Source organism: Anser brachyrhynchus (assembly GCF_964034855.1).
Source record: "Anser brachyrhynchus genome assembly, chromosome: 2".
In the NCBI taxonomy this organism is placed as follows: Eukaryota; Metazoa; Chordata; class Aves; order Anseriformes; family Anatidae; genus Anser; species Anser brachyrhynchus.
The window spans coordinates 158,518,130-158,534,647 of NC_137695.1; the positions used below are offsets into that span (position 1 = coordinate 158,518,130).

Consider the following 16,518-nt stretch of genomic DNA (forward strand, 5'->3'; position numbering starts at 1 on the left):
TAGCACTCTCAAACTTGAAGAAGAAAAAGCAGATGCCTCAAAAACATACCACAGACTGTAAGACTTTTTTTATCTAAAGACTAGGCAGACAATCCAAAGGGATCAAATTACTGCTGTTTAATGAGTTACTGCTTGTCGGTGGAGAGGCAGCAACGGATGGGATGTTATTCTTAGAGTGTTTTGATGACATGACATCAAAACTAATGCATTTTACTCTGCACTCTCAGCAGGCTGTACATGGACAGCTATAGTGGACAGCTTACAAGAGGTAATTCAATCAACCACCGTAATATGAAAACTGAAATGATCTACCTCTATCTCTACTCCACCTCGTGTATCATTTCAGTAACAAGAAACTTTGCTCACTTTCTGAGTTGGGATGATCAGATTCACTTGAGAGGCACAGTTGTAACTACGGTGTCTCTGTGTAGAGAACCTCAACATAGTAATTCCTGATAATCTAGTTCTGAGAAAAACGAAAATGGGTTATGCTCTATACAGCAAAGTGATTTGACACTGTAATGTAAAAAGCTATTTCAGTGTAAAATTATGGCTATTAATTGGGGAATTAATAACCTTTCAAAGCTTAAGCAACTTCTTTAAACTGAAGTAAAAGAGCCATCTCTCTACGAGTCTTTAGAAAATAAAGACAGTTATTTCTTCAATGACTACTTAAGTCAAAAGACCCCTTCTCCTGATACGTCTAAAAAGGCTATTTTGAGAGCAGAAACATGTTCTGTAAAGGAAAGGTTGTTGTGAAGCAGATTCCAACTCCTATTAAAGCCTAATGAAATTAAAAAGGATATTTCAGAAAATTCACCGAGTATGGTGGAATTATAATTCTTATTTTAAAGACAATTTGAGAATCTTACAACACAGAGATAAAGGCAATTAGAATTTTATTATTTATATATTAAACAGACATAATATTATCAAGATGTGGATATTTCTAAGATAACCCAAGGAAGTGGATATCTAATGAAGACATGGCAACTACTAAATTGTAACTCAATTGGGTCTGAAGTCATGCGGGATTTTTTAACTTTTTTTTTTTCCTGTTAATGAAGGCCTATGAAGAAACAGAGTCCATTGAAACAGCTTTTATCTGATTTCACTCTCCGGTTCAAATAATACTTCCTAGAGCATTATGGTTGTTTCAAGAGAGCAACTTGGTTGTACTGGAGAACACAAGAAGCTACAGCACGTTGTAGAACAAGGCCATCTTCCAGCGAGGATGACCACCACCAGAACTTCAGTGCATGTTGCTGGGATAAACCACAGCACTTGATGAGTATATTTTATTACTTATAATTATTTTTCTATGACATGTAAATACTAACTAACTCGTCAAACATTAAGTTGTTAAGTTGCAAACAACTGAGAAGCACAACGAACTCATGGACACCAAACCACAGTCCCCTCAATACACATCTTTCTTCATGACCAGCAATAATCACAGATGTTCTGCTCTTCTAAGAGGCTTTCCTGCTGGGACACCAGTTTCTCTAGCTCAATTACCAAAATATTTCTTCTTTAACAGACTGTTATCAAAGAAAACCTAGTATGCTGTTTTTTCTGGTTTTCTTCCAGAGCCCACTGATCCAAAATTACTTGGCTTTACACCACCGCCAAGGACAGTATTCATGGAACACTTTCAAGCAACTTGCATACCAATAAGAATAACATCCTGACATTTAATGAGTGGCATCTGTGAACTATATGCTGCTCTATTCAAAATCTGTTCAAGAACACAGGTAGGTAGAATACCTAAGTGTATCAAAACCCAATATCCTCAGAGCTTCTATTTAATACTAGCTTGTGCATGTCCACAGAAGGGAAAATACAAACAAACAAACAAACAAAAAAAACCATGAAGATGCAGTCTTTGCAGCTGATTTTGGAGCTATAACATTGTCAAAGTTGTTTTGATGGAAAAAAGTTTGTTCTCAGAGGCTACATTGTTAAGATTGAATTTCTGGGTTATTTGAGGAAAAAAAAAAAAGGCAAAAAAAAAAAAGCAATAATAACAGTGTTTTGATATTATGAGTAGGGAAAGTGAAGATCTATCACTTGCCAGCACTGGAGACCTCTTTTTCAAACTCTCTTTCACACGCAAAAGCTTTCCAATATAACAGAACCAGCTGATACTGGTGATGAATATCTGAAATGGTGATGAAAGACACAAAATTTGTGTCTTTTTCCAGATCAATACGTGCCAGCGCAGAACTGGCCTCCTGGTGGCCCACACACCAAGCTCTGCTCTCAGCGACAGAAACCTTGTTCACCTCCCCATCATTCCCAGGGCAAAAGGAATTGCTTTCAAGAGAAGGGAAGCTGTTTATACCTTAACGAAAAAAATCATATACCACCCATACTTTAGAGCCAAGGGAGACCAGGAGGAACAATGCCCTTCCCTGGACTCATCTCTGTTCTTGTACCTCACACAACACCAAGATCTCCCTGATTTGGGAGGTTAAACAAGACAGAAAACCCAAGCATTGCCAATTGAAAATATCACTTAACAGGGGTGGAGTCATGCTGAGAACAGTTTATAAATCTGTGTCTCTCTTGTAGAGAGCCTAATCCTCCTTTCTCATGGGGCTAGTGATTTATGCCTCAGAGAACTCTACTGGGCCATTAATCATACTGAAAACACCAACTGTTCCCTCAACCAGACATCTCTACTCCTGAGGAAATAAGAGTATAAATAGGGAAGACACTTGTGTCTAACTCATTCAAAGGTTTTGGATATACACTTTAGGACAGTCTTTTCCAAGTTAGAACCTCAATTTTAGGCACCTAAAGCCATATTTAGGCAGTTAAAGGAAGGACCACAATTTCATCTGGTATTTCTTGATCTTTTCACGGTCTTTCCTCAAGCACCTGTAAGTGACGCAGAATCCAAGTCCAGAAAGGTTATTGGCATGAATCAAAGACCGTTGGTCTGAAGCATGGACAAAAAACATGCTATGACCATTTTTGTGTCATTTATTGCAGTAGAAACCAAGTGCACTGAACTGAAGATCAGTCTCTTCTGTCAGGTCCTTATGTGTGTGTCATCATGGCTAAAGTTTAAAAGCATCACAAAGAACAAATAATTAATGTTTGCAGATTGCTTCTGTAAATTCGGATCACAGACTTTCCATCCATCTGAAGGGTCAGCACTGTGCACAAGCATTTAGTGGGAGTACTCCATTTTCCTACCAATTGCAAAGAACCAGTGCAGAAAACTGAGACAGGGCAAAGAAAGCTGCTGATTGCTCAGAAGTCCTACTCACTTTGGATTCAAATTAATGAATTCATATTACTATACATTAATTAGGCTTCAGGAGCTGCCTATGTGGGGGCTTTCAGTCTAAGGTGAAGGCAGCATAATATATCCTCCCTTAGCTCTTTTCACAGCAGAATTAACAACCTGGCATTATATGATGCTTGCAAAGACCTAAGAGTGTGCAAATGGACAACTATCAAGGTCAACCTGAAATGCATTCAACCACAGTAACCCAATCATGTGATATCCCATTAAAATGTTCATCTGTTTGAAGGCTTGCTTAATTGGTGAAAACTCAGAGAATTTCACAGAAATAAATCCACCTATTTCCTGGCACTTTTATATTTCTTGCTATTATTTTGAAAGACTTTTGCATAAAGCAGACTTTCGTCTCTTAAAAATCTCACTTTCTACTGGTAATCAATTCTTTCTTCTACATATCTGCACCTCAGATTTCAACTGGCTGTCATGGAAATAATTTAGTTAAGAGAAGCGTAGATGAGGACATTGGAATTGGAATCAGGAAAGTCTTGAAGAATATAAATGTTAGCTTAAATTAAGAAATGGGGCCAGATCTTAAAAACAGACACATTAAAATACTAATCAGTAAAAAATTCAGATCTCATTTCTGACTGGTTTAAATTCACAGCACAAAAGTTTCTGCAGAATCAGAATGCACCTCAGTTTTCCTTGCCAGAACAAAAAATCGAGCAAGGATACCAGGATCTGAGCAATTAATTACAGACTAAAGCACAAGTATTGAATTGACAAAAAATGACACCTGACTGTAAATATAGGAAACTTTACAAAATAGGAAACAAAGAGAAAAGAAGATATTGAAAAGTTAGTGATTTCTGATTGTGCTTCAGGGAAAGCATGGCAGTAACACCACAGCCTGGGAATAGGGGTGAATTATTTTAGAGTTTGAATGACAGCTGTCAAAAATATTAAGAACCCCACAGAGCTCAAGACACTGAAACAAGCTTGAAAACTGAAACACATGTGTAGTTATTTAACCATATATAGACTTGGAAAGACAGAGACAATAAGTAAAGCCCCATGATATTAAGTTAAAAAGCAAAAGCAAAACAATGAAATAAAACTGTCTTTGTTTTGCCCTTTGAGGGCAAAAAGATGGACTGTATGAAATCAGTTGTCTGAATCTCATTCTCATTGGTCAGGATACAGAAAACATTTAACCACGTAATAAGCCAGTAAATGAATTAGGCAAAGAAAATTGTGATTGCAAAGGAGAAAAAAAATAAACAAATTAAAACAATATTTTCCAGTTTTCTAGAAAGATTAATTCAATTTAAATTCAAAACAAGACAGTTGCTTGTTCAGGAAACAGATACCTGGAGCCTGATTATTGCTTTTCCATATGGACTACAGCCCTGCTGGCCAAGAGGGATTTTTAACTGTACACTAAAGTTTACCTATTGATTGCAATAAGAGTGGAACTCCTTGCTCAGTATATTTTTTAGAAGTTTGTGATGGTCCAATATAGAACTGGTCAAATTAACAGGAAAGGAATGCATCAGTGGTTGTTAATGAACTACTTCCTGGATTAGGAAGTCTTCTAACTTCTAGTTGATGTGGGCTGGGAGAAAATTGTGCTCAATGATCTCTTGTACGCTTGGCTGTTGCTCTGCTCTTCCATAGCTGTGGATCACAGTCAAACATTGCATCAGTAACCGTAACTGAAACATCCTAATGCTAGAAAGAAGAGTAAATTCACAGGGTTTAAGGACCTTACAAAGTCCATGTACTCATTCCAGCAACCTTTGTCTGACTGAAGCGTGTCTTAGAAGCAGGGAAGGCACCTTCTGCTGCAATGACTTCTTCCAAAAAACAAGGGTCTGCTACAGTTAAGCCATCTTTCTTTCTCTCTTTCTTTGGATAAATACATGGAGATGATTTAGTTCTCATTGGAAAGCGTATTTCCCAAATGTCATGTACATATAGCATCTTTCTCAAATTTTGCCACCTCTTTTTTCCTATCAAAAAAATGCCTTGGACTTAAGATTCCAGCAGTCTTGCTCACCATTTTGTGCAATTGTACACTTATCTAAATGAGTCAAAAACTACAGAGGACACAGAAGGTCTATTTAGGCTAAGAAATCGTGAGTTTAGACAAAGACGTTGTTAAATGAGGGACTTCTTTCAGACTGCGACTGTGATACTGTCCTTTTAAGAGGTTTACTGATGTAAAATAACAGCAAAAAGAGCAGCTGCGATGTTGCTACAATATGAGCAACGTGACCCAAAAGTTCCTGGGCTATTTTCCTGAGGTGTCAGCAAACAAACATAAAGACATAAGTCCCCAGGAGCTTCTCCACGTCCTCCGTAGATGCTCTACTCTCTCTCTCTGCCAGACTAAACCGCCCTAAGGGAGCAGTGACATACTTACAGCAAGGGCTTCGCCAGGCAGAAGTCAGGGCTCAGAGCTCTCCTGAACAGCTGGTCTCTCTGCACGCACTTAGGCAGCAGCTGATGGTGCCACTGCTGCTTGGGAAAGTCACGGGAAAAAGTGTTTTGTGTTTTTCAAGATTCGCTAAATGATCTTTCCTATGGAAGTAATGGCACTTCTGCCAAATTCATGTCTGATTTGTGGTGAGAAAATAAGTGCTTTTTTGTCTTTTTGAGGAGAGCTGTTGATTCAGCATCATTATTGAGAAAATAGAAATAAAGAAAAGAAAAGAAGCAGCTTTTAATGTTAATGATCATAATGATCATTAGTGATCATAGATACTAATGGCGTCATTTCAGTCCTTTAACTCACTGCACAGTGACCTTCAGATTTCTCAGTGTAGCTGTACTTGTGAAACTTAAAGAAACACAGCCTGAATATCATGCAGATTGGGCTTGAACTGCTTCAGTGGGGTACTTGGTGGCATTTCTTTTGGATTCTTCCTGATCCAGCACAGAAAAAAATTGTTTGGTGATGTGTTAAATGGAAGTTCTGGTTGGCCATTACTAAACCTGGGATTTTATTCAGTTATGTGTCCTTTGCCAATTCAGAGTATTTTGTAACCAGTTCCCTAACTCGCTTTCTTCCCTTTATTTTATCTGAACTGTCATGTCGAGCTATATACTAAAACCCAGCTGCTCTCTATCTCCCTAAAGTATGCAAGGGGGTTTTATATGAAACAGTTTGTTGAGGTAGTTGAAACATGGACAAGGAAATCCTGAAAATGCTCCGGATTTGAAATCTTCTAAATCTAAATGTGAAATCTGCTGTACAACATTTGGAGTCAATGTGGATTAAGAACAGTTTATAATGATTAGAAAATATACTTTTTTTTTTTTCAATATAACTCTGTACATTTTTTGCCTGAACTTGTACTGCTGGAAAGTAACTCATGCTTTAAACTTAATAATTATTTTCCCAACTGATGAGACAAAGTACGGCATTGTATTTTTCCTGGGGCTTTCATTAAGATCTCTAGCTTCACTTCCCTCAAGACATGGATCTTTTAGCAGAAGATTAGATCTAGCTTTTGGATGAAGTTTTATTGTTAGAATATTTTGGTTCTCTGACTATCTGCTTAAGGGATTTAAATTAAAATGTGTCTAGATTTAGTCAACTGTTGATAAGATTTGTGATTTCTAGTAGTTGAGAATATTTAAGCATATATGAACCAAATTTTATTATCTTATAAATTGCCATGAGGGATCACATTTTCAAACCAGATTAATGCAGAGTAAAACCAGAGTAATGCAACTAAAATTATTGTAGTTACTCTATATTTAAATCAGCAGGACAGATCACTATCTGCATCCCTAAGCAGCGTGTGTCATGTAAAAGAGGCATAAATATATATATATATATAATATATGCACATATATATTATAATAAAAAGACCCCAAGAACATCCACATTCTTTTGTCTTAAGGTCCACTTCACAGACACCTTCCCCACTTCAGCAGTGGCCAAAAACTTAGGTAAGTATGCAAGTGAAGATACAGGGCTCATGAATATCCTCATGCAGAACCAGCAAGCTGCTACTTGATGGTCCAAGCCCTTTTTCTACCCAAATTTTGGCATCCATAATGTCATACAGGAAGTAGTTCCACAGCGTAAGTATACGTTTTGTGAAGAATTGTCTTTCTGGGTTTATTTTGAACGAACACCTGCTATTTCTTTTGATAGCACATTTTAGAAAGAAGGCATATTAAAGCGCAATGACTTCATTTTGAGATGGAAGGGCAGCCTTACCAGAAACAGGGAAGCAATAAACAAAATCTATCAATCCTTTTTGCTTTCTCCATGGTCATTCCAGAAGAGAGTTCAGACTAAGAAATCTCTGCTTTAATTATAGAAAAGGTCTCAGTGAGCCTCAGTATAATGCAGTATCTACTAAGTACAGGAGTGATATCACACAGGCTTCACACAAATTTGTGTGGGACAGGAGAGGTCTCTAAACTAAAAGTCGTCCTTGCACCCTCTTTGCTTTCTGCCTAGGGGTCCTAGCTGCAGCCTGGGGGAAAGTCCAACTGATACTCTTGGGTTCTGGCATTACCAGTTAGAAACCTTGCTATGGCAGCAGACACACGGAGATGGAACATCAGAGCCCGGTGGTAGAAATTCTGTAAATCTGATAATCTTTCCATGAATAATGGCCTGCCAACCTTCTAAAGAAACAGACACCTAGAAATGCTTTGTATCATACAGGGATTAAAGGTGAAACAACTGAGTCTCCTAAAGTAATGAGGAATGAGAAAAGCAAAACATTTTTTTTTTTCTTTTTGGCCTTATGGTTTCCTCTTAGAGGATATTTCTTTTGCTTCTAGAAAGTTGTTTTTACATCCCATCTATCTTGGAAAGCTTACAGCCTAGTCTCTCCAGTAAAGATTAATACTTCTTTTAGGGATGGATCCAGAGCAACGTTTTTTTTTTTATTGTCTGTACTGCAATCTCCTGTGCTCCTCAGGAGACTTTGGCTCCAGCATCTCTCTGGGTGCACTTTGCAACATCTCAGCATATCTGTAGGATGCCAGATTGCCATTCCTGACCCTGATTGCCAATCTGGGGTCTTTAACACCATTTCTGCACTTCAAATTTAGTGGATTTAGGATATATTAACTAGTATTTCTAAAAATCCACATATTAAAAACAAACAAACAAATACAACATAATCAGCAGAGAAAAGGATAAAAAAGATGTTTAGTTTGAATACCACCTTGGCATACATTTAAGAATCCACTAAGTATTCTATTTCCAAGCTCAAATGCCCTTTAAAGGAAATAATTTTCCTAGGCCAGACCTGAACCCACAAGCTAAGATAAATCTTTCTTACCATTATCAGGTTCCTGAGTTGTCTCCCAACTACCTTACAGAGTATGAGAAAAGTTAGTTAAAGGCTTTTACCTGTGGAAACAGTCACCAGATCAGCGTTTGACTGAGACCGCGATGATTATGACAATGAAGAGCAGAACGGCCAAAGCAGCAGAGAGAAGACAGCACTTCATCTTCCTGGCTCGTAGCTGAAAAAAGGAGAAAGACAAAGAAATAAATGTATGGATTTCTGAATGAGAAGATGGAGGGTAGATTCATGACAGAATTCTTCCATTGCTGTGACTATCTGAAACAAGTCAATACAACACAGTGGACTTGTGTCTTTGTAAACTGATACATCCTGCTGGATGATCCTGAATCTCCCTTTACAAGGGAAATCCTCTTAAATACAATCACCTTCTCTGCACTGCTGGCCCATGTCGAGCCTGTTATCGACCAGAACCACCAAGTCCTTCTCTGCAGGGCTGATCTCAATGAGTTCTTCTCCCAGTCTGTACTCATGTCCAAGATTGCCCCAACCCAGGTGCAGCACCTTGCACTTGGACTTGTTGAACCTCATTAGGTTCATGTGGGATGACTTTTCAAGCTTGTCTCGGTCCCTTTGGATGGCATCCCTTCCTTCTGTTGAATCAACTGCACCACTCAGCTTGGTGTTGTCTGCAAACTTGCAGTTCACTATTGCTTCACTATTTCTTTGCCAGGCCCAGTGATTCTTTGAGATCACAAACTCAACCAGGGAGTGGTCACTGCAGCCCAGACTACCTCCAATCTTAACCTCTTTAATAAGTTGGTCTGCATTGGTAAGCACCAGGTCCAGTAATGCTTCTCTGGTTGGTCTGTCTAATACCTAGACCAGGAATTTATCCTCAGTGCACTCCGGGAGTCTTACAGCCTGCTGTGTAGCTTTCCCAGAAGATATCTGGGTGCATGAAATCCCCCATCAGGATGAGAGCATGCGAGTGCAATGCTTATTGTGGCTGAAGCAGGAAGGTCCCATCAACAGGCAATCTTTGATCACATGGCCTGTAGTAGGCCCCAACCCCAAGGTGTCCTTTATTGTTCTGGTCCTTAATTTTTATCTACAAGCTCTCAACCTGTCTCAAGGCTGTTTCTCAAAGGCAGCTCTTTGCAATCTATGGCAGCTCTTCACAGTGTGAAATAGCTCTTTGCAATCCCACTCTGTCAGGAATCCTTTTATCTGACTCACAAAAAATAACGGCTATGAAACATGGAGTAAGTTCCCACATTTTCCTTGAGACCATATCAACTAGACACCAGTCCTGAAAACAACATCTTGCCCTGATAAACCAACCACATTTGTGCAGAGTTCTTTACCTTTCAACTAAAACAACTATCTCATTGGAAACACTATGTTAATACTCCTGATCTATTTTTCCTTCCATTCTTTCCCTGGTATAATCAGCCCTGACGGTCTGTTTGAAATTCTTTGCTAACCAGTTTACACCTCTCTGCACTGAATTACGTTTCCAATAGAGCTGTTGTTCCCTACAGCTATCTTCTTCAACAGAAGTTTTGGCCTACACTGCAAGTGCCAGGGAACTCATCTCCTCCATCTAAGCTTCAAAGCCCACTGCTTCCTTCTCTTGCAACCCTCCTGGAGCCTATACATTTTTGTATGAAGAGCTGGAGATGCACTTCCAGTGGGGAACTCTGTAATTCATGGTCTGTCCTCTCCTCTAGAAAAAATCGCCAACTGAACTGGTGGCTTTTATTAAAGTGTGGATTTCCAGGTTATTATTTCTTATGAAATACAAATGCCATGTTGCCCTACGTCCATAGCAGATAATCAATGATCCATCTTGGTTCTCCATTTGCTTTTCAATTACTCACACAGAAATGTTTTCTTTGAGTTTGGAAAAAAAAAAATAGATGCTGTGAATATATCTCTCCATTTGCATGTGTTAAGAAGGATCTTTTTATCAGGAATGCAAGGCAGGACTGAGTGGAGCGAGACTATTCCCCCTGCCCTAAAACTCTGCTTGGGGGCACCCCTTTGTTCACACTTTTTGATCAGTTTCTTGTGACTTATTTATTGGGAAGAATATGGTTGGACTAGTTCTCTCTCTTTAACAACCTTTTTCACCCACTAAATGATGTTTCTTCACAGTGGTTCTTGCAGTCTTAGATAACTTAGATGCATTCTTAAAATGGAGTGCATGAGATAACAGGGCTGCTACAGCATCCTCTTTTCTTTTAACCTCAGTTAATTCCAAGGTAAACCAGGAAACCTCTGCTTAAAACTGCAGATTATCTTAAAACACCTAGATGTCCTCGTCCACTTCTACAATGCCAGAGCCTTTGTTCTGTCAGCAGAGAGAGGATGCTAATAGGTCACTTAGATTCCAGCAGCAGTCTAATATTCCTAATGAGAGTCTCAAAGGCTGTATGGTATTACTTCATATGGTTTTTACATCCGTCCATTTGCAGAGAGGTTCCCTTGTTTTGCTCTTTCTATCATTGCAAAGTTACATTCACTCTTATTTTGTACTTTACACACTCTTTTTATTTTCTTTTTCTTTTAAACGATGTTAAGGCAAGCAACAAACTGGACCATAAACAGACTAATCAGAGGGTAGGAGAGATGCAGCCAAGCCTGTATTGTGGTATTTGGTTCACATTTTATGACCTTGTCCTGGCTGGTAAGTCAGGATAATGATTCTTACTATGTTTACAACATCTCTTATTGGATTAAGTATTACTGTCCTTCGCAGCCATATAACGTACTGCAGGATTCTCCTGTTAATTCTGAGTTCTTTCTTTAGTTTATATTTCAGTAAGGAAAATGTTCAGTTCTTTGAGTCCCTTTAGTCTCCACTCATAAATCTGCATGTGCTGTAGGAGCAGTAGAAGCACAGCCTCTGAGTCCTGACCATTGCCACAAGCTTTTCTACACACACTGAGGAAGGATGGCCATATACCCCAACTGCTTTTTGTCACTTAGATGCAAAAATACTGATATACTAGCAAAAGGCAGTGGTTGCCTTCAAGGTACAGATGCACATACTGCCATGGAAAGGACTGTGCCAGCAGCCCTTCACGTATAACTTGATCCCTCAACACCTAGATTGTTCACATGGCTCTTGCAAGCTTATCAGAGCCCTTATTAGTGGAGAAGGATGTTAGCACATAGCAGGAAGGGCAACAGATTGTTCTGTTCATCAGATAGGATCTGCAGACCATGGCATGGGCACCCTTACCCAAATGTTACAGAAATATACAATAATAAACAGCATACATAATAATATTACACATAAACTCTAGTTATTACTCCTGATATAGGTTAACAGAGAGTGATTGCTAACCTGAGATTATATACAATGTCTTAATGCCACCATAATTGTGGAGGCAAGTTGGAAGACAAAAAAAAAAAAAAAACATATATCTTTAGTAACCCTAAAGCACCAAGGCATACTGGAAACACATCACCATAAGAAATCTAAGCACTCTATAGCTAGGATGTGCTATGGTTCAGGTTTTTCAGGTATGCATATACAAGTAGTAAAAAAATATTTTCCCCATCAAGATCTCTACCTTGTTCAGTAAATGGGTAATTATCACACTGTGTACACCCTGTATATATCATTTTTACTTATTAGCTTAGTTTTTCTTAGGACATCTATCAAAGTCATGCTCAAATGAGACCACAAAAATGTTTAAACCTTTCACTTAACACCAAGCTCCTAATATTCCCGTGGGAGCTTTCATGACAGTAGAATCATATAATGATTACCATCCATCCCAAATATCAATGTGGTTATGTAATCATGATGCCATCTCTTGAATCAAGGTCAATCTACACTTATAAATGCAGATTTGGAAAGCCAAAGATCATTTCTCCCCAGGGCAAGATCCTTACTGCTCTGAGAAAGGTACTACGAGGTTTCTGCCTCAAAATTAGTAGTCACAGAACAGCAAAAATACATCCACAGAAAGATTAAGAAAAGGTTAAAAAAAATCACAAACTGTAACATGATTCATTTATTTCGGGACATAATTCTTCAGGGAGCTTTGCATTTTTATAACATTTTCCATGCATCCAACTAATCCACAGTTGATTTTACTCGTCTTTTTCCAACTCTTTCACTTCTCAGCTGCTGGAGATCTTTCTTTTAGACTGTCTGCATTAATGCTGCTGCTTATTCTACTTGACTTTTCTGGTCTTCAGTAGGGGAAGCCCTCAGGACAACAGGAACTCCATTTTGGAAAACACTGACTACCCTTAACTATCCATTAAAATGCATAAATAAATAGAGATATGGAAATCATCTTGACACATAATTTCAGGCCAAATTTGGGCCAAATTTAAGGCAACAAGAAAGAATTATTTTCTGGTGGAAAATGTAGGACAAACAACTGCAAGCAGTATTATCTGATTTTATTTTAATGATATTAGTTTATTCTGAACCTTGAATGGTATGCTGTTGCACTACTCTGGTTTTATAGCTCTGCTCCAAACTGCTGTAAGACCATTTTCCATAATACAAGGCACCTGTTGATTAAACTGGAGCTATTTTCATTATTAACATTTGCTCAAGATGAAAAGAATACAATGTGGGATACAACCCCCCCCCCCAAAAAAAAAAAGAAAAAAAAAGAAAAAAAGAAAAATCACCTCCAACCACCTAATCCTGCAGTGAGAAGAAATGTCTTTTTTTTACAGTTATTTTTGCTAGGCTCTCAGGGATTTTTAGTAACACAGTATAGGTAAAGATATATTTTAATCCTGACAGAAGCTCTTTAAACACACATGTGAAACAGTGAGGAGTGAAAAGCAGAGAAGGAACGAGCAAGGCTATTTAGGGACACAGCTAAGGAGTACTTTATATTGACAGGAGAAGTGGATGTGACTGAGCCTGGAAGAAACCTTTCCCTCATTGTTTCATAAAGGAAGCTGCAGGTCATGTTTTACAGCTTAGAAGATATTTCTCTCTTGGGGGTGAAATGTTAAAAGACATTTTAATTATGTCACAACAGATAGTTAAGTCATTAAAAACTATTAAAGCCCAATACTGCCGTAGGCCCAGAAAAGCAAGTTTCATCTTGGAAAGATGAAGTAAAGTAAATGCAGTTACAAGGAGGAAAGAAATGTTTCGTTGCTAGAGATTCAAACGCTGGCTAGGGGCAAAGCATTAATAAAAGGAGAGTGGGTCCATAGAAAACTGTTCCTGTATAATTTTTTTGACTCACATATGGAAAAGCAGCATCATGCTTCTCTACCCTCCATGGATTGCTTATAATGTACACTGCATTTTTTCCCCATCACTAGTGACCTCACAGTATATAACAATGCATGGAAACTTTTGAATCTACAGGGAAAATAGAGATTTTAGAACTGGCTTTAGGAAAGAGGCCAAAAGCCCTACAAATGCAGTTTAGTTCAGGCAGGGATCTGTACTAGTACAGGTCGTCTCTCCTGGGCATAAGACACTGCTTCAGAGTAGAGACATACCGTGCAACTCCAGGGCTGTGGCATTTCCTAGGTCTCCTGCAGGACAAAAGCCCTGGGTAGGTTGCTGTCATTAGCTTCATCAGTCTCACCAATATCTTGCCTCCTTATTACATCTTTCCCTGTTCATACGGTATGGACTAGGATAGGGATGAGGATATCAAAGAAATAGCGTCACCCGAGATGGTTAGCCCAAGAGCAGGCACCTTTGTCCCTCCCTCCTGCAATGTCAGACAGTGTAAATATTTGACATACTCCAGACTTTTCAGTTAGGTTATATGGGCAAGAATATGCCACAAGGGAAAGGAGGTCTATTTTTCAGTCTTCATTTCTTTGGTTATTATGGTAAGTGAGCAAACAAGCCATCCTGTACTCAGTACAGAAGGACCCAGTAAGGCTATCCATTTTTACCTGCAGAAATGCTTGTGCATATTTTAAACACAGTTTTTAAATAATGAGCAAACAATGAAGTATTTTCCATCACAGCCAGCGTTGCATGGGCTTCTGGAAGTACAATTCCACTAGTTGTCCAAAGAATCATCAGAGTTACCTCTGTTATAGAGATCTATCTCCTGCAAACCCATAAAGGAAAAAAAAAAAAAAAAAAAAGATAAAACCACACAATAAAACAATAAACCAAAATTGATTCAATTTAGAAACCATATACTAACAGCCTCCAGTCCTTGGGTCAGGTCCTTTTGAGGGCCTGTCAGGCAATGAAAACTCACCTTGATTAATTTTCAAGTACTGTTTCCTTCACTGTAGGATTAACAAATCTGTTTGACATAAAATGGGACATTTTTTATGCAAATCTCTGTAGAGAGGGTTTTGTGACATTAAAGAGGTTCGTACAATTTCATTCACCCTGCCCTTGGAGGTCATTTGGAATTGCACTAAAGCATTTGTCTATGCCCTTAATACGCATTTTGAAAGCTAATTTGAGGTCTGCTGGATTGGGAGTCCAGGTCCTTATTAACATTTGGACATGTTTATACAGAAATGATATTATAAATCTGAAACTACTGTCACTCCAATATACACCAGCAGGAACTCTGCTGAAGGCTGTGAAGCTCTCGTGGGGAAAAAAAAAAAAAAAGAAAAAAAAAAAAGGAAATATTGTAGTAATGCAGCAGAAAATCAGACCATAGACGTATGTTTACCTTCAAGCGGTATGTAAACATACAGAGGGAAAAATTCCCCTTACACTTCCACCAGTGTCTTCATCATTATTGTTTTTGTTCTTATATTCCATTTACGCTGGTAAAATCCCTCAGCTAAGTTATACACAATCATTTCTGATAAGATAGTAAACAGACTGTGTTATTGCAATACCAGTGAGGAATATGACCTTTACCGTGTGTACAAATTAAAATGCACTGACCAAATTTGGTGACCTTTATGGTAAAGCTTCCTTATAGAGTAACAATGAATTTGCTATTAAATATCACTGCTTCTGCAGACAGACTAGAAAAGGCCAGTAATATTATTAAGCACTTTTGGTGTATTTAAATGAGTATGAATCAGTCAAGTTGCATATGAGTAAAACCTACAAGATTTGATAGCAACGGGAAACGGCCAGCCCACACCAGCAAGGGAATATCATTTACTTTGTCACACTGTTTTTGTGCCCTGACTTCCACATCATTTGGGACAATTTCAAACTTCCTTTTGTGACTCCGTGTCTACATAATTGCCATATGCACTAACTCTACGCAGTCTTTCCATTCCCTCCAAGTCTTCTTATGAATCGCTTCTTGCTCATTGATCTTCTCGGTGTATACCCCAGGTGAAACCAACTGCCATCTACAGGTGCGGTTCCTCAGCATTTCCTATGGGAGGACTGAATTTTCTGCCACTTAGCTCCTTAGCCAGTGATGGTCATTCAGGATGACATTTTCCAAGCAAGAAATCTCTCTCAAGCTGTTTTATGTATTTTATTTAAATTGAGCCAATTCAAAGAAGAAAACTACAGAAAACTGTCCAAGTGTCCCATGCTGGAAAAGACAATGCAAACATTTTCTCTAGTGCCTACACACCTCGGAGCAAGATGGGGAATATGAAGAAGAACAGGGAGAAAGGAGTTTGCCCTGTCAGTGAGGGGGCATTTTTTGGGTGTTTGTAGGAAATTCTGGCTCTCCTTTGGGAAAGGTAAGGCTTCTCTAAGATCCCAGTTCATGTGCGCTCATGACTAGTTCAAAATCTCAAGTAATTTTTACCACCTGCAACAGTCTGTTATCAGGGTAATGATAAAAGCACAATGATTTCTGTGTTGATTTGCCCAAAAGCAAACAGGGTCTGGTGGAGACCATACACACCGCAACCTTTGTATCCCCTTAATATACTTGTTGTTCCTTGTTTGTTTTTTTAATGGCCGAAACATCATTTATAATAACACATGAAAATGGCTTACATTTCTATCATGTCTTTCAATCCAATAGGCTTCCAATGTGATTTTCAAATTCACTATAAAGAGGATTTTTT

The 16,518-nt window shown here is 38.5% G+C and overlaps 1 protein-coding gene across 13 annotated transcripts in view; it reads right to left on the reverse strand.

The window, feature by feature from the left end:
- Nucleotides 1-16,518, reverse strand: part of TSNARE1 (t-SNARE domain containing 1) — a 462,256-nt gene that overhangs the window by 52,024 nt on the left and 393,714 nt on the right. For all 13 annotated transcript variants that reach the window (XR_013946781.1, XM_080580846.1, XM_080580849.1 and 10 more), the window contains one exon: nt 8,643-8,758. Coding sequence is in view for 12 of the 13 variants with exons in the window: in XM_080580846.1 (XP_080436972.1) it covers nt 8,663-8,758 (96 nt within the window). In the remaining variant the exon portion in view is untranslated. The remainder of the gene's footprint in view (nt 1-8,642; nt 8,759-16,518) is intronic.